At 44.1% G+C, this 22,911-nt stretch overlaps 1 protein-coding gene across 3 annotated transcripts; it reads right to left on the bottom strand.

The window, feature by feature from the left end:
- Positions 1 to 561: 561 nt before the first annotated feature.
- Positions 562 to 22,095, bottom strand: LOC118220731 (next to BRCA1 gene 1 protein-like). 3 transcript variants are annotated; one of them, XM_035404897.1, is made up of 21 exons: positions 21,825 to 22,095; positions 18,134 to 18,196; positions 17,702 to 17,720; positions 17,521 to 17,543; positions 16,962 to 17,147; positions 16,733 to 16,807; positions 14,636 to 14,871; positions 14,061 to 14,183; positions 13,338 to 13,541; positions 12,904 to 13,063; positions 11,927 to 12,178; positions 11,228 to 11,335; positions 11,047 to 11,122; positions 10,664 to 10,774; positions 9,537 to 9,707; positions 8,812 to 8,985; positions 8,061 to 8,529; positions 7,607 to 7,689; positions 6,365 to 6,494; positions 4,183 to 4,282; positions 562 to 3,622 (listed from the first exon to the last, which is right to left on the bottom strand). In XM_035404897.1, exons 1-21 carry the CDS (start codon positions 21,924 to 21,926, stop codon positions 3,446 to 3,448), a joined length of 3,042 nt encoding a protein of 1,013 aa, XP_035260788.1. In that variant the 5' UTR covers positions 21,927 to 22,095; the 3' UTR covers positions 562 to 3,445. The 3 variants fall into 3 exon arrangements, with proteins under 3 accessions (XP_035260788.1, XP_035260789.1, XP_035260790.1); XM_035404898.1 differs by having other exon boundaries at positions 6,413 to 6,494; XM_035404899.1 differs by lacking the exon at positions 21,825 to 22,095 and adding an exon at positions 21,332 to 21,392.
- Between the last annotated feature and the right edge of the window lie 816 nt (positions 22,096 to 22,911).

The raw sequence follows: 22,911 nt of genomic DNA, 5'->3' as shown, positions 1-22,911 counted from the left end.
ATGCACCAAGCGATTATTATGTAACTTTGAGAATGTGTATTACAATAGATATCAAACAATGGCAAGATAAATATAAAAACAAAAATAAAAATAAAAAAAACATACAGTACAATAGACTGAGAGGACAAATGCAATCACCATCAAAAACCTTGTTTTAAACGCAACAGGACTTACTGTTAATGTTGTAGGGCAATGGGGTCTTACAAAATCCCGTATAGAACATCCATCTAAAATGCGCTTATTGTACTTGAGGTGCTGAAGTAGGCTGAACCTGGGCAGAAGCCAAGCAGCCAACTGAGCATAGTAGTTGGTATTACATGAGGCGTAAGGAGTAAGAAGCCAACCTCCTCGAAAAGGCTGTGGCCAACAGTGCACCACAGCAGGGTGGCTAGCCAAAGACAGAGAGCACTGGTATTTTCAGAATTCATTTCCAGGTCATGGGGTGCATAGTTGCACCAAAGTATCTAAACAAACAAACCCCCTCACATCCATTTTTCACTTGCTTTTATCCTCAAATAAATCCACACAACTAAACAAAGCAAAGACAAATTATCACAGAGATGATGTAATTATTCTTTATTAAATCATATCAGCAACAAGTTTTACACGTGTGTGAAGCGCTTACCCTATGTGATACAGTAAGAGCATGATTGCTGTTCTTCCTATTCTCCCAAAGCAAATACAAATGACTTGTTGCCACCAGTTCGGCCGTTCCACGATCCTTTGTGTCGGAGGAGTTATTCAGTGCTTTCTTCCATTCACCTGTGAGCTAACTCACTTACAAAATCAATCAGGCCTAACCAAAAACAGTGAAAAGCAGGTAAAACAAAGCTAGAACATTTCAACTGTAATCAATTTCAGTGTTACCAATAGTTCCTCTTTCTGGATACACAAACATTAAAGGACTCTGCTTGCCGGTGGAAAATGTTACTTCTAACATTCTGTGCAGGCCATGTCAAAGCTTGTGCACATTCAGTAATTCTACAGGAAATTCATGTCAATATTCCATACTAAAACAGCATATAACATGGCATCTTTTGACAACGGCCAATATGAACCCTGTTTCAGAGAACTAATGAGGTATGAACACATCCATTAATGGGTGGGTGGGTGGGTGGGTGGGTGGGGGGGGGGCTCTGCATGTGCAAAGCTGAGAGAAGAGGTTGAACTGAAGGCAATCTTAGTTTCCCTATAGGACCAGAGAAATGTCTAACAGGCCCATGGGCACCTGGAAAAGCATCTTGATTTTCCAGCCATTCTACTGCATTTACTGTAACTGAGTAGCAGTTACTGTATGCTTCGACACAAGGAAATCATGATTTAATCTTCAAAAAATATGTTTTTTTCCCCCCGCAATACATAAATAGATGTAATACAATTGTACTGTTTTATAGTATCACATTTTCAAAGTAAAGCTAATATGATCATGTGCAAGTTTCTTCAAATTCTAAATTATTCTTCAGATACATTCATGGTTTTTTCTCTGACATTAATCTACAGAAAAACAGAGCACCTCCAGGGCTTAACAAATGCCAGGTGCGATAAAAACAACGAGAAGCCGCGTTAGTCGCCAAATAGCTTACGTCTCCCAGATTGCTTATTCAACTCTCTTCACAAACCCAGTGTGACAATTAAAATAACCTCTCCCCTCCCCTGCCACTATTTCTGAGTTTCTAAATTCCTGTAATAGCTGGGATCAGAATTTAAAGCAGAGGCCAGTGCATTTTGTTGCACTGCAAGTCTGAACACTCACTGATAACAAAAGGAGGGGGGGGAAGGATGTGAGATGGACACTCATCAAGCTGACAAAGGGGGAAAATATGAGCACTTCCTCTGCTTATATAACCCCACTTCCCTTTGCTTTTGTATCTCTGAAAAAAATATATAGTTGTTTTTCTTAGCATTTCAGCAATTTCTTCCAGAATACATTAACTTCCTGTGTGTACATTAACTCACTGTGCATTCAGGGTTTAAGTTCTTCGGGCAATTCAGGCTTTCGGAGATAGAACTGAACGCCTCGCAGAACTGCCCAGATCTCAGATTTGGTCAGTTTCAGCACACAGAGGTAAGGAAAGAGTCAAACGCGAATCCCAATTTAGCGGCACTGAAGTGGCACCTTTAAGCTCTCAGGCAACATAAGGAGGCTGCATGCATTCAGTTTAAAGGGCTGTTAAGATGTTAAGTGTCCTATGCCCAAAACGTTGAAGACAAGTTCAAGGAGCTCTTGTGCCAAACTGATTCTATCCAGCTTGCTATTTTCTGTACTTAAGTGAGCAAACAATAGTAAAACTGAAAAGAGGATGCATTTTCAAATTCAGAAAAAGCAGGAAACAGTGCAAAAAAAAAAAAAAAAAAAAGTAGAATTTTTTAAAAAGTAGAACCCTAACCCTAACCCTAACCCTAACCCTAACCCTAGCTCTAACCCTAACCGCAACCGAGAGGAATTTAATTACTACTTTCAAACATTAAATCCTTTATTTTCCTAATTTCTTTCTGAGAACCAGGCCAAAAAACTAACTCTCTCTATATAAAACTAATACTTCAAAACCCATTTACAAATATGGCCCTAAAATGCTCAGTCATAACTTGAATATATTATTTACCAATATAGTCACTGCACGAAATGGCTTAATAGCCAACGATGTTCTCTTCAAAAAAAAAATTCTACAGATATGTGGGAATGTTTATTTTTTTCTGTCAAGCACTGCAGACATTTTTTTCCCTTAGATCTACAATAACACGCTTTACCTTTGGCCCTTTGTGGATAAGGAACGGTGAGACAGCTCAGCATTGAGGTCAGTAACATTCAGCTGGCTGTCTCACATTTGATCCCTTGCACGTCTTTACACCACCGTGTGTCCGTTTTCTTCAGAATGGCTAGCAGGTGACAAAGGAAGCTGGTTTCGATGGTACAGATGGTCATGCAAGCTTTTTGCAGGAATTATCGACTACTGGTAATATTGACGCATTGTCAATTTGCGAATGGCTGCAAACTCTTGCCGCTACCTCAGTTAACATAATGCTATGACACACTGTTTCAGCAGATATTCAAACAAATATTCTGGAGGGTATAATATCAATATAGGCTTTCCATGCCCCCATGTCATATATTTTTGTTTATATCTGCTGTTTGCTCATATGGTACATTCTTAAAGCCATCTTGAAAAACTGCAGTTGTGAAAGCACTTTATATGAGCGAACTATTACTCGATCAGAAGTCGCCCCCTTCAGTTTAAAAAAAGGGGCGAGGGGGGGGAGATGGGTATATAACGGCCCCCAAACAGTGAGAGATGGCCACCAATGCTTCCACACAATCAGGTCAGTTCGGGTGAAGCCAAGCTGATCTACACTATGACAGGAGACATTTTCCTATAGGACAGGGGTGGGGGGGTGGGGTGGCCGGCACAGGTGGGTTCGCCCCCCTGCAGGAGTGGTTCCCTCCTCCTCAGTAGCGAGTGGCGTACCACTCGTTGTCGTTCATCTGAACCAGCTCGTTGACCACGTCCAGCAGGTTGTAGCCATGCTTCCTCAGGAGCCGCTGGTTGAGTTGCCGGTTGCCGAAGCCCATCTCCAGCAGCACCGCCATCATGGTGGCCTCCTGGCTGGCCGCGTCTACGGGGGGCTGCACCAGAAATGCGGGTAATAGGGGTCAAAAAGTGCATCTCAGCCCCTTCCAAAAATCCTCATGCAGCCTTCAACCGACAGGCATGTCATGATACTAGGATGCATCTTGGCAAATCACGGGAAGGGGTAACAAAAGAAGTTCACCTACCACTGTCACTGTAAATATTTCCTCTTTTTACACATGCTTTAAAAGCCTGATTTTGGAAATGATACTTGATACACCAGGGCTGCTCAACCCTGTTCCTGGAGATTGACCACCCTGTTGGTTTTCATTACATCCCTAATTTGGCACACCTGATTCTACTAATTAGCAGCTCAATGAGATCTCTATCCATTGAATGAGGTGTGCCTGTTCCAAGAACAGGATTGGGCAGCCTTGCTTTAGACCAATTAATTAATTACATATTAAGGTTTGGCCCTGACAAAACCATAGACATACAAGCCATGGAGGGCCAGAGGAGAGCATCAATAGAATCTCTATCACCCAGCAACAGACCAATAACATCATCCAAGGTCAGAAGCAGAGACTCCATTGGCTGCTCTTTGGTGAGGACTGACCTGCGTGGGGCCTGGCTGCCCGGTGAAGAGGGCCTTGTAAGCTGAAGCTGCAACAGACAGGGCTCCCTTAACCAGTCCCCCGGTGATGCCACCATGTGTCCTGTGATGGAGAGAGAGTGGAGGGGACAATCAGCTGGATGCACTTGTACCAACACAATTAATAACACAAAAACTAACGTATATATGGCATAAATCAGGGGTGGAGAACCCTGGCCCTGGAAAGTTTTCACCTTAAAATTAGCCGCCAATTTACACCCATGAAATCATATACAGCTGATTATACAATTAATAACAGTTAATTGCATAATCAGTTGTAGTGATTCATAAGTTAAGTGCTGAATAACTGTGTACACCAGCAGACCATACGGCCCTTCAGTGTAAGGGTTGGCCACTCCAAACAAAGAAGAACATAGCCCTAGGAATGTAACAGCAGCCTGTTACAATACACTCCAGATAAACGATTTGCCTAAAATCAGTCTTTATGTAAAATGTAAAACACACTGAGTATTAATATCTGTCAAGGTCTGTATGGTTTACAACACTGCAATAAAAAATGAAGTGAAACATAAGTACATACACCCAAATTCCCCAAATAATTTTACAACATCCAATGTAATGTGCTATGTATTGTTTTTTTTTATAAGCTTTGTATTTAATTTACACGCCTATGAAAAATTGAAAATTCTACAAGGCCATAAATGGGTCGGAGGAAAGTCAAGCCACCATTGCAGCACACTGTGAATGTACAACACGCGAGCTATATAGATATCTCAATATGCTTTGTAATAGCTCAGTTCACATTCGTGTAGTACAATTTAGCTCCAGCTGAAGCCTGCTGTTTTCATTTGTGTACATGAGCTAGCAGCATAATTTAAGAGAAAATGGTAAATAACACCACCCTTTAGTCACCATAACAACGTGATTTCAGATCACTTCCTTTTTTCAATTACCAACAATGTGTAATGTAAAAGTCCTTCAGTGAAATTTGACACAAGTTGTGGGACAGCATATACAAACGGCATATAATTATAGAACACTTCAGACAAAGCAGTAAAATGAGTTAACCACCAACAGTAGTCCCACAGAAGCTTTTGCAAATCGTGTGGTTTTTTATGGCCGAGGTTACAGCAGGTGGTAAAGTCCACCACCTGCCAGGGAAAACCAAGCTTTCTTCCTGACTATAGTTACATTTCCACTCCCTCGCACTTACACTTTCCTTAAATACCTTTTATAAGGGCTTCTCCAAATGGTATAGCTTCACAGGAGACGCAGCACTGCTCTAATCGAACCAATGGAGTAACAGCATTCTGAACTTTGATGTGACTTCCACTTGCTTTATGATGTACTTGTTCTTGCAGAGCAACTGTCCCATGACTGACCTCATGACATGTGGATCAGCTTGCTTTGGCTTTCAGTTATATAAGAGGCATTCAAACTGTCCTGGGGGGGCCCACTGTGTATTCTGGTTTTCTCCGCAACAAGTAGTGAACTGGTCTCAACTAGACACTTTATGCGTTTATCGAAGGATTTACACGCTTAAGGCCACATTTCATGAGACATGCGCATGGCATGAAGAATAAATGTCTCACAATCGCATCCCAGAACTTTGAATCAATTGGATCAAAAAATGTTCTCATTTTCTGTGACGTGATCGATGGCAAACAATTCCTTTATAAACAGCCAATGATCTGACTGATTATAAACAGAGAGGTGAAATCACTGGGATCGGAATTGCTGGAAGTGTGAACGCTCATTGAAACTCACAGATTATTTCATTGAAATGAAATAATCTGTGGAAAACGAGCAGCTCAAAGACTGCTGAGCAAAAGGTAAGGACCCAAATCTGAATTGTGTTAAAGTAAGACTAAGGGGAAAATTCTGGAAGAACTTAAAACCCTTGTTTTCAACAAGCTCAATTGATTAAAAGACTGGATGTAGAAAATTGAGCAGTGGCCCAAATTTGGGAATCCCTGATTAAGATGGATCATCAAAGCTCTGCAGGTACTATGAACTGGGAAAGACTAAACAGTGTTTTAGGTCATTCTTGATTTAAGTCAAAAGTCATGGAGCCAAATCTTAAATCATGCATTTGGTTCTAACATCTGATCCCTATATATGCAATTTCAGTGTGCTTCGACACATGACATTACAACAGCAAATAAGACGGTGCTTCTGCATACACCTCTTGTGTTGTGAGCTACCCCGTGGTCCACGGTGCCGGACGTCCCACCTGAGATCTTGAGAGGTCCGCGGTCGGGAGTCACAGGTCTCCGAGGGCCTGGCGGGACCCCGTGACTGCACCGGACTGAACCCTGGGGTTACAAACAAGAATGGCGGTCCAGAACAGCAAGCACAAGTACAGGACAGGAGAACAGAGAAACGAAAGTGCTGTGGCCTGCCAAATGAAAACACTCCAAACAGAGAGCGAACAAAACTTCACCAGTGAACTGCAGTGAATGTTCTCACTTACTCACATGAAAAAAAACATCACACATTTTAAGAAAAGGAAACAGGAAGGAAGCTACTGAAAGTAAGGCATCGGGTGGCAAAATTTAGACGAATCGCTTCATAAAACAGTTCACTCATCTCCAGAAATAGCTGTGAATAAACAACAGGGAATCCTCGTGCTGGCAACCATACATACGGAGTAGGAACAACCGTAAAAGGGGAATGAAGCATCTGGAGCGTGCTCGTTGTAAACCTGTGCCCTGACGGGTGGTTTCCTGCCGGCCTATAAGACAGAACGCCAGCGGTCGCACTTCCCTTTTCTACCGCAAAATGTATAGACATGGGGGTCACAAGGGAACCAGATCTTGTCAAGCTGGTCTTTTCACGACTCTGGTCTCGCTTCCTTGTCCTGAAAACAAGGCTGGCCACGAGGCCGCGCTCTCCGCGACGATGACCAAAATATCAACCGAGATGGAGCACCCCTGGAGAGATGCCAAAAAGCCAATCTGTTCAAGTCTGGCATCAATACCTGCTGATTTTCCATTTTTTTAAATATACCAGCACACTGTTCTTGAAGGAAGCTCATTGAAGGTCACTGTAGACACTGTGGTGCAAAAGCACAAGGTTCTAAAATGAGTTTTATTTTACCAAAGTGTCTTTTCTCATGATAAAGTCTTGCTTCCAAATGACTGGTTATGTTTATTCGATTCTGGAACATGCCTTTTTGATTCAGCACTTTCATTGGGTTGATAATCATGCTATGATAAATTTATATTTCATCGCACGAAACTTTCAAAAAATGGCTTTTGCCATTAAGTGATACTATGTGGGGAGGGTTCTGTTATCTCTATGGAAACACGACGCCAAACTCCTGACCATTTGTTTATATTTGCAAACTGTCCAATTACACTGCATGACAAAGTATGACAGCATCGCCTTATTTAGTTGTGCAAATCATAAATGAGGCTTCACTCACCATTTGCTGTCTGCTCGGGTCCAGCTGGGTCATTTATGCTCAGGGCCTCTGCTGCCATCTCCATTGCACAGGGGGCCTCAGACCTGGGACAGAGCAAAGCCAGTGTTGAAAACACCTTTAACTCACACTGAATACCAGAGAAATCAACACCAAATTAATCAGCATCATCTCGCCTTCACAAGTGGTTTCTATGGGTTTTGTCAAAAGTGTTGAAGCGTCTGAAACAAAAAACGTCACATAATAATAACAATAATAATAAATAGATTGCATTTATATGCCACCTTTCACAGTGCTTTACAGTGACCCACCCCCCATGTTTAGCACACACCGGAGTGATGCACGGCAGCCATTTTGTACCAGACTGTTCGCTACACACTAGCTTAAGTGGAGTCAGAGGGAATTACTGATCCAATGAATGCGGCCATTTTGGATGAAGGGTCCGTGGTTGGCCTACCTAACCACGTGGGCCGAGGCAGGCGGTGGCTGCGACGGAGGGGAGTGGACGGGCACCACTTCAGGGGTGAGGGGCACGGCGTCCAGGGTCTGGGAGGCGCACAGCATGTCGTTGACGCTGCTCGGCTCGGGCGCGGCGAGGGCGGGCGCCACGCGCTCCTCCCTTTCGCCCGTAGGCGCGGCCCCGCCCAGCAGCTCCGGCTCCGCCTCCAGGTCAGCCTCGGCGTCGGTCTCCGCCCCTCCTTCGTTGCCGGGCTGTGACATGGCCGAGCTGTACATGGACTCGCCCAGGGGCCGGCTGGTGTCGAAGCAGTCGGGCAGGATGATGATGTAATCCTCGGAGGACGCTGACGAGCCCTGGCTGCGCACCTCGTCGTGCTCCCCATCTTCCTCCTCCTCCTCCTCCTCCTCCTCACACGGGCTGACGGGGTCCTCGGCCGTGTTTTCAATATCCGACTCCGCACACTCCTCTGAAGAAAGCGCACAGCAAAACGTCAACCATCAATTCTTTTCTGGAAGTTTCCAACAAAATACCTGCAGCATTTGCGTCTGGAAGGTCTAATTTAGACCTTCCAGACGCAAATGTACACTCTGTAAGGCAAGGCAATGGACCGATGAAGAAGCCAATCCCTCTGTGCACTAATTCGCTAAGGAAGCCAAATTTATAAATGACTCATTCCGTGAACGGCAAATCTGGAAAGTATAAAAACGGCGCAAATGGACAAATGATGTGGGCGGGGAGGTCCGCTCACCTGGGATTGCCGGCTCTTCTTGGATATCCTTGGATGGGGCCAAGGCTGGGGCCGTAACTTCAGGGGGGTCTTCGGGGTTCCTGTCTCCTCCCTCCACGGCTGGCCCCCGCCTCGCACCCCCCTGCTCTGTCCCAGCTCTCTCCAGAGGTGGGTCCTGGGCTGCAGTGAAGCCAGCTGGGAAAGGAAGCCGAAACAGGACTAATATTAACCATCTCAGGTCACAGAGAGTCAGACAGGACTGATATTAACTACCTCACATCACACTGTATGAAACGGCTTGCGTATAAAAGAACCACAGCTGGGCTAAACACGGTCAGTGAAAGGGCAGCTGCAGTGAGGTGAGAGGACGGCGCTGGGCTGAACACGGTCAGCGATAGGACAGATATGCTGTGGCGACAGGACGTTGGGCTGAACACGGTCAGTGATATGGCAGCTGCACTGTGGCGAGAGGACGGCACTGTGCTGAACACGGTCAGTGTGCAGCTGCGCTATGGCGACAGGACGGCGCTGTGCTGAACACAGTCAGTGATAGGGCAGATATGCTGTGGCGACAGGACGTTGGGCTGAACACGGTCAGTGATAGGGCAGATATGCTGTGGCGACAGGACGTTGGGCTGAACACGGTCAGTGATATGGCAGCTGCACTGTGGCGAGAGGACGGCGCTGTGCTGAACACGGTCAGTGTGCAGCTGCGCTACGGCGACAGGACGGCGCTGGGCTCTCACCCTTATTACCGCCGGGCCGGGGCCGTCGCAAAGGCTTGCGGTCCGGCGCTTCCTCCAGGGTGAGGGAGCGGATGACCGTCTCGCACACGAACTGCGTCCCGCTGATGTCCTCCTCTCCCTCCTCCTGGGCTGGGATGCCTGGTGCCTCCGCCTGTCCCGCCCGCACCCCCCCTGCAGAGCACAACCGAAAAACGGCGGTCGCGGTCACAGCCACGAACGGGTCACCGTCACCACCAGCTTCCCACGATCCTGTCCCTCCCAGAACGCTGGAACGGTCCGAAGGTGCTCTAGCAACGAAGGGAACTATGAGGGTATTTAATTGGATCACTGGAAGCAAATTAAATTTGGTTGTGGAATCAGTCTGCGCAAACTAATCTTAGTTTCAGTTGAAAATGCAATTCCTTCCGAAAAACTAAAAGGTTTAATGAGCCATTAATCTAGCTCTCTGAATTTTTGACAATGTGGCAATTATATTTGTGATAATTGATCACCACAACACAATCTTGCACCATACCACAATCTTGCACAAATAATTAATTAATTTTCAGCAACATGTTTTCTGTGGTATCTTACTGTCTGAAAAGGAACTGAGACAAATATGATCATCTGACAGGTGAACAAACAGGTTGAATTGCTAACCCTACATTCAGATTTAAAGCAACTATAAAAACAGTTAAATAAATGTTCTCAGTGACTTGGAACAAGAGGTGGCAAACCCAGGTTTTCACCAAGAGCCCAGTTTGGAAATACAGTATCTTTTTTTGTGTGTGTCACAAGCAAAGACCACAGAAAAAAGTAATGAATATTGCTTACATGGCTTTGTATAATAAGCCTGTATGACTATGAGAAAGGGTGACACCTTGTGGCAAAAAGAAACACCTGCAGTATTCACAATGACAACACAAAACAGTATTGACAATAACTACAATGCAGTTTGTCTTCAAACTTTGAAAACAAGAACCTTAGCATGAATTTTCTTTTATCAATTACACAGTGCAAACTGGAAAACTGGACCACTTTCCCACCAAAGCAGAATTCCCCACAAAATGACTTGTTCTTTCTTCTTTCCCTGTCAAACTTTCCTCTCAGACAAACGAGAAAAACCACTGGAGTTGTGGCATTCTTACCCAGAATGCTCTGCACCATCGAGGCCTCAGCCTCTTCCTTGATGAGCCCCAGGCCCGGCTTCTCCTGCGGGGGGCCGTCGTGGGGTAGAGGGGACATGCAGGGGGTCATATCTGGGGGATTGGGGAGAGGTTACACAGGAAGTGACATTCCGGAAGTGACATTGCACAACATTTCAGGTATCAACAGCGCACCTCCCTGCTTATTAATGCTCCCAGGAAAAAATGGAGTAGCAGCAGAAAGTGTGGGTTGTAGTTTTATTACCTGGAAAGCTCTCTGTAATATGCACTGACAGCCAACAATGTGTCAGAAAGAGATGTGCCATAATTTCTCATTGGCACCCCTACAGTCACCAGCTTTTAGGTATCTTTGGCCATTCCCTTACCCACTGGGGTGTTGTGCGGGACTCTCTCCAGCTCCTGTACGATATTGATGTCCAGCAGCTCGAAGGACAGCAGGTCCTGAAAAGCAGAGCGGGTGGATGCGTCAGTGGCTGTTTCTCCCCCCCCCTCCCAAACCCCTCCCCCTCACCGCCACACGCGTGACACGTCGGGGTCGGCGCACACCTGAGCCGTGAGCAGGTCCACGGAGGGGATGAAGAGCTCCCGCTGGCAGTCCGTGGGCGGTGGCGCCGCGTGGCTCCTGGAGCTCGAGCAGCACGTGTCCTCCTTCTCCTGCAGCCACAGTGTGCAACGCCGGGGTCACAACGGTCACTAGGAGCTACGCTCTTAAGGGCACTCCCACACTTTTATACAGGGAAATAGTCATTTCCTATTCATGCTAATGTTCTATTCACTTCTGTCATTTCTAAACATCGGAGATGGAGGTCTGACGTGACCTGTCCTCTCTGAGTAGACATTCTCTATCACTTCTAATAGGTAGCACTGCTGATTGGATAAAATGTAGCATAGGTTAATAAAGTATGTTAGTTAAAAATAATGTCAGTTATCCAAATAACCAATAATAACTCCTCTTGCAGCAACAAGTATATTAACTAGTTCCAGGTAAAGAGCAAAACAATAAAATCTGCTGCTGTCAGTATGAGAAAACTATTTTAATCTCAACTGAATAAAATATGCTTAAAATCATAATACTTGTGTTCGTTATAATTAATATAATATAATATAATATAACATAATATAATATAATATAACATAATTGCTACAAACTACCCTGGTTTCGAAAAGACAATATCTTCAATTAGTGACAATTGAAGAGGTGGAATTATAAAGGACGAGGGCAGGGGTGGGGTGGTGGGATCTTACCTGCAGGGTATTGGGGGGAGGGGGAGGCCCTCCGTCCGCAGCAGGGTCCACCACGATGCTGCACCACACCCTGGGGCCGAACTGCTCCCCGCGGTGCGCCAGGCGCCAGTGCGAGGTGTAGGTGCCCTCCAGAACGGGCGCCAGGAAGGCCACGCTCACCACGCCCTCCTGGCCTGGCTGCAGGAAGGGCACGGCCACCTCCTTCTGCTTCTCGCTGGAGGCCAGGGCCAGGTTCCCCCACATGAACTTCAGCTGCGGGGACAAGCAGCATGAATACGTACACATACATACACACACACACACATATACACAGTCATACACACCTCATGCACACACACACACACATACATACACATGCGCACACACACACACGCACACACATACACACGCGCACACACACACACACATACACATGCGCACACACATACAGACACACACACAAAGCACACGAACGCACACAGAAGCGTACACACATACACCAACACACCCAGACATACACACAAACATGTACCCACAAGCACACGCACAACCGCGCACACACACACACACAAATACACATCTGCACGCACACACCCACGCACATACAGACACACATAGGTGCACGCATGCACGCACACACACAGACACAAAGCACACGAACGCACGCAGGCACACACAAGCACACACAAGCACACACACATACACCAACACACCCAGACATACACGCAAACATGTACCCACAAGCACACTCACAAACACACACACACACACACACACACACACACACACACACACACGTATATAACACAGACACATGCACATGTATTTCTTAACAAACCTAGGTTGACGAGCGGTTTTTAGGTGATCAGCAAACTACGCTTTTGAAGGACTAAGGTAACCTGAATGTAACGCTCTATGAGTCAAAGTACATTTTGACTGAATCCAGAACTGATTGCTGAGAAGAGGGCGAAGGTGCGGTTCCTCTCCAGGTTCGTTACCTTGGTTTCTGTGGTCCAGCAGACGGTACCCGTGTTCCTCATCTTCCAACACTTGATGAACTTAGTGCCGGGCTCCAGACGGGTCCCGTCCGGCAGGTTCTCATCCAGGAACAGGGCGGTCATGGTGGGCACCATGGAGGGGCAGCAGACCTTGGGAGTCCTGGTCATACCACACAGGTAACTGGTAAAATAGCCAAGCCACCTGCCAGTTTCACCATCACAACATTGCTGTTCTACCACATATTATCTCAATATACAAAGCAGGTTCTTCCTAAGGTTCACTTCATATAATAAAGTACATTAAATGGGACTTATTGGTCATTTCTCAGAGAGTAAAGTTAAGTTCCTTCATGCTAAATAACGCTTTTCTCAGGACTGGGCCTACACAGCCTGGACCTCGCCTGACTGGCTGCCCCCTTGCGCGGTGCTCTTACTCTGGGCTGTTGGCCTGGGCGCCGCGGGGCTGGAGTAGGGCGAGGTGCGCGCTCCCGTCGCCGGTGCCATTCCGCTGCGGGCCTCTCCTGTCCATCCTCAGCTGCTTCTTGATCTCCTTCACCTCCGCCTTCAGCAGCCGCTTCTCCGCCTTCAAGCGCTGCTTCTCCGCCTTCCGGAAGCTTCTGTCTCCCCTCCTGTGGAACCTGAACCAGGAGACACCCGGGCGTGAAACACAGCCAGGTGAGAAGGGCTACCAACCATAAAGGCTAATTAATTCATCCTAAAAAATATATTTATTTAATATTAGCTCTGATACTTACCTTGAACTAGTGTACTTTCTTAGTGATGACAACTACATTTTACCAAACCTACATAAATACCGCATGATTCATATCTTAAAACAAAAATATGAATTTTATCTTGACAAAAGAAACAGTCTTGTTTAACGTATACTGTCTGTTCTATAAACATATTCCTGTTCTTTCAGTAACAGAAATTCAGACCCCCAATATTTTGTGGCAGTATTTAAAATTCTTTGACACAATACACACACTGAACAACAAAATATGTTGCAGTGAAAATATTTTCAAGAACATCATTGATATTATTTTTATCGAATGCCCCTACAGCAGAGTGCAGTATATGGTTTCTGAGATTAAGACCCGAGCCTCCACAGGGGACGCGGGGTTTCTCCGTAGCGAGGAGGAGAGGAGGAGACCTACCTGGAGTGCTCTCCGGCGACTCCGTACTCGGGGATGGAGAGGGGCGTCCTGGCCCTCACCAGGCTGTGGCTGGGGTCGTGGCTGAAGCTGCACAGCTCACACAGGGTGCAGGACGGGCACACGCTGGAGGGAGAAGGCAGGGCCCGAGCAGTGAGGGCAGTGAGGCAGCTCCCACAGCTAACTGAACTCAGTGCGGCGGAGAAAGGAAACCGAAGCACCCGAAGCGTTTCTCAACCGCTGATGCCCAGAAACAAAAGCAAAAGCCGAGCCTCGAGCCTGAATTCCCCTGGCCACAGGCAGAGGGGGAAAGTCCAGGGATAAGAAAGTAAAAGTCCGGTTTTCTTCCACCCATGAACCCAGCCAGCTGATTTCACTAATGAGTTCGACCACCTGGCTGAAGAATTATGCATATTAGCAAGTCCAGGTGATCGGAACAAAATACTGGAAAGACTTTTACTTCCTGAACATGGATTTTCCACCTCTGGTCACAGGTGTTCCTGTATTTCTGTCAAACGGTCGCATCTGTTCTCATTCTAGTTAGCGACTGAAAGCTAGGGAGAGAGAGAGAGGCCTACCTGCATCGATAGCCTCCCCCTGAAGCCGGTCCCAGGCAGCTGCTGCAGATGGGGGCAGGGGCGGGGGCGGGGGCAGGGGCGGCGGCTTGCAGCAGGGCAGAGCCGAACTCGGCCGCCTGGGTCTGGGCGGCGACGGGGCCAGGGCCGGGAGCCTGAGGGGGCGCGTGGACGCAGCACTGTCCGGAGAACTCACGGCAGAGCTTCTCCACCGTCTCCTTCACCACCTGGTCTTTGAACTGTCAAAGGGATCCCATTAGACCAGCCACTCAGCCCTGCAGCTCTGCATTTCCTTTCAGGATCAAATCTATATTGGCAAATGTATCTTTTGTTCTCAATTAGATTATCCAATCCAAATGTATTTATAAAGCACATTTGAAACAACAACAGTTGACCAAAGTGCTGTACAATCAAAAATGGCAAAAACCATAAAAACAACACAATAAAAACACAAACACCAGTTTAAGACAAAAGGACAATAAAATAATAAAAACAATAAGATCATAAGGAAAAGAAGAGCAACTCTCATACTAAAAGCCAAGGAATAAAGATGTATTTTAAGATGGGATTTAAAAACAGGCAGTGTAGGGGCCAGCCTAACATGCAGAGGCAACTTGTTCCAGAGTTTGGGGGCTACCACTGCAAAAGCGCAATCTCCCCTGTGCTTCAGCCTTGATCCTGGGACAAACAGAAGCAACTGGTCAACGGACCTGAGTGACCGTGATGGGACGTGTGTCTGTAAAAGGTCAGAGAGATAGGCTGGAGCTAGCCCATTTAATGATTTGTAGGCAAACAATAAAATCTTAAAATCAATCCTAAAATGTACAGGGAGCTAGTGAAGGGAGGCCAGTACGGGGGACATGTGCATCAGCATCAACATCAACAACCATTTTGGTTCCATAAATATTAACTGTTTTCAAGAACAACAACCTGAGCATGACCGCAAGGGTGAAATGTCTTACGACAGTTCCACAGTATGGTTAGAAAATAGTGCAGATGATAACTGCCCATCGCGTACTAAAAATATGCATTAACAGCATGTAGTATGCTTAGGCCAAAGGCTGATGGACACAGCCGATGAAACTGCAGCTTTTGATTTGTGGTTAACTCACTGCAATTGGGTGCTGTGTTAAAAGCCGGCAACTGGATTTGTTTCCGGAGTCGAGATCTGCATCATAAAAGTGAGCAAATCTACAAGTGTAGCATCTTCAGCTAATAAGAGGAGTTTTCCACTAGAAAAGGGCCATTAAAGATCTAATTTCTTCCATGTAAATGTAAACGAGAGCGGAGAGAATGGTGACAGTGCAAGCATTCTGTAATCAGTCAAACCACTGATAATACAGAAGCCAACACAAACGATACAGGTGCAGCAAAGTTGCCAAAACACCAAGTCAGTGTGGAACTTGAACCGACTTGAGGACCATCGCTACAAACCATGGCTTTATGAAAAAAGCCAAGGAGTGCAACCAATCCATAACTAAAGCTAAAGATCTCCATTAGATAATGACACTCCTAAATACCCCAATCACAGAGCAGTCTATAAACAATGCTGTTTTAGACAGGTTGTTCAACAAAACGTTAAATGTTAAACTAACATTTTATCTTCTAACGTCCTTTTTCATAATTTTCTGGTCTCATGTTCTGTGATGTCTCTGATGCTTTTAACCAGGCCTACTGATGAAGCCAAATGGAATTTATAATGCCATTTACAATTTACATAATACAATTCTGACCAAAGCCGTAGGGATGCACTGCTGCTTGTAGGCAACACAACCAGTCAGTGAAGAGAAGCAGGGCAGAAAGGAGTTTCATTGAGTTGCCTACTCTGTACACTGTACACACAGTGGAAAAATTATACATAAGAAAACAGAAGTAGCATTTTACACTGGTAGCATCAGGGCCATCTGGGAGGGCACCAAACTAAGGAAAGAAAATAAAAATAAAATTCAGCCGGACAAGCCCTCCCTCCCCCATCCCCCAGTCCGCGATCTCACCTGCATACAGGCAAGCATCCGCTAACATAACAGTGTTGAAATATGGCACCATTAGCAAGAAGAGCAGCTTAGCATAGACAATGAAAGCTGTACTCAAAACAGTCACCTGCTCCATGTAAGAGGTGAACCAAGCTGGGGTCTTATCTTGCTCCTTGGTTCCCTTGACCTCCTTTATAATCGCCTACAAACCGAAGAGAAACAAGTCACACTGACAGAACATGATCTTCTCAGCTTCGCACGCGCGCGCGCGCACACACACACACACAGACATTCACACACACACGCGCACACACACACGTGTCTGGCCCCGAAGCCAGTGTTTCGACAGGTCTTACCGGATCCAGCTCGGGGGCGGTGACCTGCGTTTCCCGGTCTACGGTATTGACCATTGAAGGGAAAAGTGGGAGTGGCCTGATTCCATTTTTCACTTCTTTGGCCTCCTTCTTCACTGCTCCTCTGCTCGCCAGGCCTTTCACCTTGTAAACGTTCATCTGCAGCTGGTTTCCCTGCTTCATCGCACTCTGGAAGGAGGTAGGTGGGGAGAGGGCTGTCAGTCACTTGTCTAACCACTCTACAGTCTACAGATTTACAGTCACAGGGACATACATGTAGATATAAATACTAAATAATGAAGGTAACAATGCCTTTTTTGCACTATAATGCATAGCTGGAGTTCAACCCAAATTCCCACCAGTGTCAATTCTACGGAAATCTCTTTTACTTAAAAACATAACAAATAATTTAAAACCTAACATATAAGTCTCCTATCTCATCAAAACACAATCAAAGACAATTTCATGGTGCAGCTATTTAGTCTGTGATTATGCAACCCATTCAACTTCTTTATCAAATAGATGCTAAGGTGGATGAAACAAAGTTAAAGTTCTGCTGTACCTTTAAAGCTTCTTGGTATTCCTCTGCAATTTAAAAAAGACATTATCAGTTATTACCACTAATGACTCCCACATTTTGAATAGCTATTCAGACCTTCACAAGAATTCAAACTCATAAAATGAGAATATAAATGCTATGAGTCTTGTTTGTCCCTTCGCAAAAAATAATTCAGATCACTTACCTTGGCTGTTGATGGACACCTGAAATACAAGGACAAAACTTAATAGGGAGGGGGAAGTTATTCACCAGTTTGGGGGGGGGGGGGGGCAGCAGGAGTCAGTTGGTAATTTTACTACTATATTACTGTAGCCAGTTACAGTAAATAAAAATAAAAAGCCAGTTACAGTAAAACAAAAAATTTTAAAAAAGGTTACAGAATTGGTATTGATTTTATTCATTGTATTTAAAATAAGCTAGGATATCACCTGGTTCCAGGAAGCAGGACGTGAAAATAAAAGGTGTTCCAAAAATGCTGAACTGCAGCATTCACAGAATTACTCCTGCTCAAGCATGGAGATGAAATAACCAGTGGGGTATTTCACAAAGCTGGATTTAGATTTAATTGCTTTGCTATTTTCTTTAAACCCTGTCCCACATGGCCTGGTTAACTCACCTCCTCATTGTCCTCATCAAAGTATTTCACTTGAACATTGCACAAACCGAAGGAAGTTTTCAGCTGAAAAAAGAAGCAAAACTGATGTAAAACACCCCCAGGATCTCTTCACTAACTTAACTGAATTTGAAATTCAGAAAAAAGTACAGAAATAAAAACTAAATGAAAATAAATACAGTCCTGTGTGTATAGCTATTCACAACACTGAAAGAAAACCGCAATTCCACACAAAAACTCCTGCATAAACACACTCTGGGATTATTCAACACCCTCATTTAATTGTAAATGTCAATTTCTAATCAAGATTGGGTCTGGTGATTTGCCAACTTTTAAGCAAGTGCAGTGGACCACAGCCTACAGTAACAGTAAGCCCATACTGGCACTCTTGGTGGTAAAAAAGCGAATGTAGTGAGCCTACATTGTTCAAATCAACCTCAAAGTGCAATCGCCGTGGTTTGCTTGTGAGCTGTAATTTATGACATTAAGATGGGCAGTCGGCAAGTCTAAGATTTAGACCAGATGCAATTGATACTCTTCGTCGGACAAATACCAACAACACGTGAAAAACATAATTGTCTATGTCATGTTACCTCTTCTGTGTCCACAAACATGCTGTCAGCTGATTTGGCTCAGCCTTTCATTTCTTACAGGTGTATTGAACAATGCACATAACTTCAGAAGAGTAAATTTAGCCGTTAAATCTTGGATGAAGTCTGCCTGCTGCTCAGCTCTGTTTGTATTTTTTTTTTCTCCACCGACAGAAGACTCCCCCTCATTGATTAATTCAGTCTGCAATTGATTGCTTTTGTCTGTAAATGGAAGTCTGGTTGTTTTTGTTTTTTTCTGATAGTATGGATTTGTTGCAAACTGCGGAAAATAAATAGACTCCCGTCAGTGTGCAGCATAACAGGAGGATATTGTACAGACCTCTCGCGCGTGACATTCCGTCCATGTCACATTCCTTCCTCTACCCGGTGTATCAGCTTTGTATAATTAGCCAGACTATTACCACAATCCAATGCTTGCAGTGCCCCAAGGGGATTTAGATGGTAATGCAAGTTTAAATCATGCTGTCACCGGTGTCCCAAATAATAATGGAATGCAACTTTTTCTGCATTGCCAGTTTGACTGAAGTGCCTCATACCCTCTGTTTTTCTAGGAAGGACTCATCACCATGGGAACAATGTAAGCCACTTCAGCTTGAGGATGCACATCATTCTCTCAGAACCCCCTTCTCTGTGTTTCCATGGTGTAGACCAGGGGTCTCTAACCCCACTCCTGGAGGGCCGCCTCTGCCAGGTTTTTGTGATTTCCTTTCAATCAGCAGGATTTCGTGATTTCCTTTCAATTGGAAGCCAATTTAGGCCTTGGAAATGAAGTGTGCAGATTCTTTAGCCAATGAATGACTTAAATTAAGTACTTAAGAGGAGGAACACATCAAAGGCCCACAGATACAGCAGCCCTCTGGCCTTTGAATTTTAGATCCATGGTCTAGACCAGGGGCAGTTCTTATTACTCTCCAAAATGAAGATCTCTCTCCTTTCAGATAACTGCATTCAAAAGATCTGTCCTGACCAAGCAGACCCTACCACTGCTGCATACAAAACTCTTAACCATTTCAAACTCAAACATTAAACTGGGAAAGAGGATATAAAATATACCATCTCATTTCTGGAATATGTTGTATTCATGAGACAGTTCTCTGAAATGTCCTTGGCTTGGAGTATTTGTGTCAAAATTCAATTCTGGACAGCCACAACAGCCACAGTGTGTTCTAAAGGTGTTTTAGCTCCAATTATTCATTTAGGTTGTTGAATGGCTAAATAATTCCTGTTCTTAAAGCCTTAGGGCCTGATTTACTAAAGCTTTTAGCACATACAAAATCTTTAAGCATGTGTGAAACCAATAACATGACCAATGATTGGTCAGGGTATTTGTTTTGCAGCACTCATTGGTCGGGTTATTAGTTCTGAAAGTGGTAAAATGGAGTCTTAGCAAATCAGGCAATTAGTTGGCTGCAGACTGAAAGGAAACCACAAATACCTGCAGACCCTGTGGCCCTCCAGGACCTAAATTTGACACCCTTGCCATACAGCAATACTCCCCTGGCAGCACCTGTTCAGATATTAAATCACATTTTTCAATATATCACAAAAATCACAACTTCCATGTCAGCACGTAGCTGATGGAAGTAGCTATGGATGCAACAAACATTTCTGGAGTGCTCCAATGAAATTCAGCCTTCAGGCAGGCTTTTTTTCATGCTGTGATCTTATTTATAATTGCATACACATAGATCCTGTTGGGTAACAGCAATGATCTAACCTCACAGACTTCAGGTCTATGTACTCACAAGACAAATGTCTAATGAGACAATTAACAGATGAATACAGAAAAGTTCCCCAGCTAACTACAGAATGGAATCTAGCTCTTATTTTCAGATCTGAGCGGTGATATTGGCAGTCGACACAATGAACCCAGTATATAGATTTCAAGTGTTAGATATAATGTAAAAAATAAATTAGGGAGTACACAAACAGACAATGAATATCATGCCATTGTAGACTTTATGGTGACATCATATCTTTATATCTTTTATTATTAAGATAGATCGTATGGTTTATTTTCTTAGCTTCAGAAATGTCTTTATAGCTCAAGAAATGACTCGAGAATGACAGCTCCTTTTGCAGATCTGATTAGTCCGTCAAAAAGGCTCCACAACACTTCATTTCGAAATAAATGGAAGTCTATGGTCCAGGCAGATCTAGCATCGATTCTGATAATCTACTCTAATACCAAAAATATTAATAATAATTTAATTATTTCCAAAAAAACAAACAAAAAAAAAAAAACAGTAGCTTGGAGGCTGTACGTAAGATTATAAATATATCCATAATGACATAACCTCTTCAAACATTTCATTATCAACCTTCATAATCCTGCCTTATTACATTTCATCATGCCAATTTTCTAACCATGTATCCTAATATATTTGTGCGGCTTTTATGCCCATTGTTCGTCAATGACCAGCTGCTCTGCTGTATTTGTCGCGACATAAAAGTTGCTTTGTAGTATAGGAAATGACACACGAGTATAGCTAGATGAAGACCAAGACTATATGAGTTGTAACAAATAAATGAAATACAAAAAAAAAAAATTTAAAAATAAATGAAATTATAAATAATACACAATCCTTACCACGCTTACTGTATATAACTAACATTTCGCCAGCTTCACAGGTTGACGTTGCAGGCTAATAACTGGGTGTCTAGTCTACGTCAGCTGCCTGCTCTGTTATCAGCTAAGGTGACCATGCATTCTCCTCCCCTAGCAACAAACGAATAAGACGGCTGCGTCATTGCTTACAGGCTACGACTGATCTGTGCGTCATTCCAAATCTCATGAGTTTTATCAATGTCTAATGCCGAATGTTCACTGTTCAAGTTAACCAGCTAGCAAGTAAACTGCTATATACTTGCAAAGGACGATTTTTCAGATTGTACCGAGCCCGTCGCTTTCTCAAAACAAATCAGCGACAGTGAAACAATCTTTCTTCACAAAGAGGTGCTTTAGGTCAAAATAATCGTAAACTTTGAATTGTTGTACGGAGTTCAAGAACTATGAAAGGGCCTTCTGCTATTCGACGACCGTATTGCGATCTACCAAATTAGCACAAACATTAGCGACTCACCATGGCTTCCACGGACTCCCAGCTCGTCCTTTCCGAATCTGTAACTAGGAAAGTCTCAGTATTTCCCCTAAAATTCACCTTCAGATTTACATGGAGGTCCATGACTATTGACTACTGTCAGATAAAGGGTTTCATCCAAAAAGTGATGTTACTCCTATAAATATATATATATATATATATGTATTTGACTGTTAGTCGTCCCTAATTTTGAGCACGAAGCTTCTTTCCTAATGTTTACATCAGCTGCGATGTACCCGCCCCCGACAATCACGTGACAGGATACTGTTATACATTCGTAGGGGTCAGCAAACTGGTGTTATGTGCGCAGAATCACCGATTGTGTAATTACGTGCACGGTTTTTTCTTATCTGTAGCATAAAATGTAGCCGATCTATTCATTTTAAACGTTCGTAATCTGCGCAACATTACCTGTTTTGGTATTTATTGAAAAAAATGAACAAAATACAGTGTAGCCTACAAACGAAATAAAACTGGACAGTGCAAATTGTGGAATGTTAACTTTGTAGCCTACATTGAACGTAACATTGATTGCAATAGTATTTGATAATTCTGCTTCCACGTGTTATTTACTTTATACTGATGCTCGTGAGGTAGCCAGGGTGATGTAAGTCGCGAGCAATTCCATTTTACTTTTAGGAAATGATAGTCAACCATTTTTATTTTTATTTATTTTTGGGAGGGGGGTGCTCGAGGACGAAACGTGGGTGACTATCTTAGTTTTAATCTGGGTTGACTTTTTCATTGTCATCCGATTGGAAACATTTTATACAATATTATGTCAGTTGATCTGAGTTTTTAAATAAATTAAATAGCTACTCTTGCCTGCCTTTATTTTTATGAAACTTATGACATGGAAATGCTGTTACTTATTTTTACTCTGCAAAGTCAGAAACTGAACAGAAATGAAAGGTCATCAAAGGAAATAAGTTTCTCCATCAAATGTTGGATGTTGCTAGTTATTTTTATGCCAGTTTGGTAAATTGATCCTTCACAACTGACCATGATATGCTCATGTAGGCTAAAAACTGTATGTCCCCAATCTTATGGCCACAGCAGCTAAGGTGAC

This window comes from Anguilla anguilla, chromosome 2 (assembly GCF_013347855.1).
Source record: "Anguilla anguilla isolate fAngAng1 chromosome 2, fAngAng1.pri, whole genome shotgun sequence".
NCBI classification, from domain to species: domain Eukaryota; kingdom Metazoa; phylum Chordata; class Actinopteri; order Anguilliformes; family Anguillidae; genus Anguilla; species Anguilla anguilla.
The sequence above is the reverse complement of the archived record's forward strand: the minus strand, read 5'-3'. Positions and strand labels throughout refer to the sequence as shown.

What these genes read in the sequence shown, in the direction of transcription:
- LOC118220731 (XM_035404897.1), bottom strand. Translation starts at nt 21,926, where the DNA reads ATGGACCTCCATGTAAATCTGAAGGTGAATTTTAGGGGAAATACTGAG. An exon ending in TGGACCTGCTCACGGCTCAG is followed by an intron (nt 11,123 to 11,227) that starts GTGTGCGCCGAC and finishes TCTGCTTTTCAG; the next exon opens with GACCTGCTGTCCTTCGAGCT. An exon ending in ACCCGAGCAGACAGCAAATG is followed by an intron (nt 6,495 to 7,606) that starts GTGAGTGAAGCC and finishes TTGTAACCCCAG; the next exon opens with GGTTCAGTCCGGTGCAGTCA.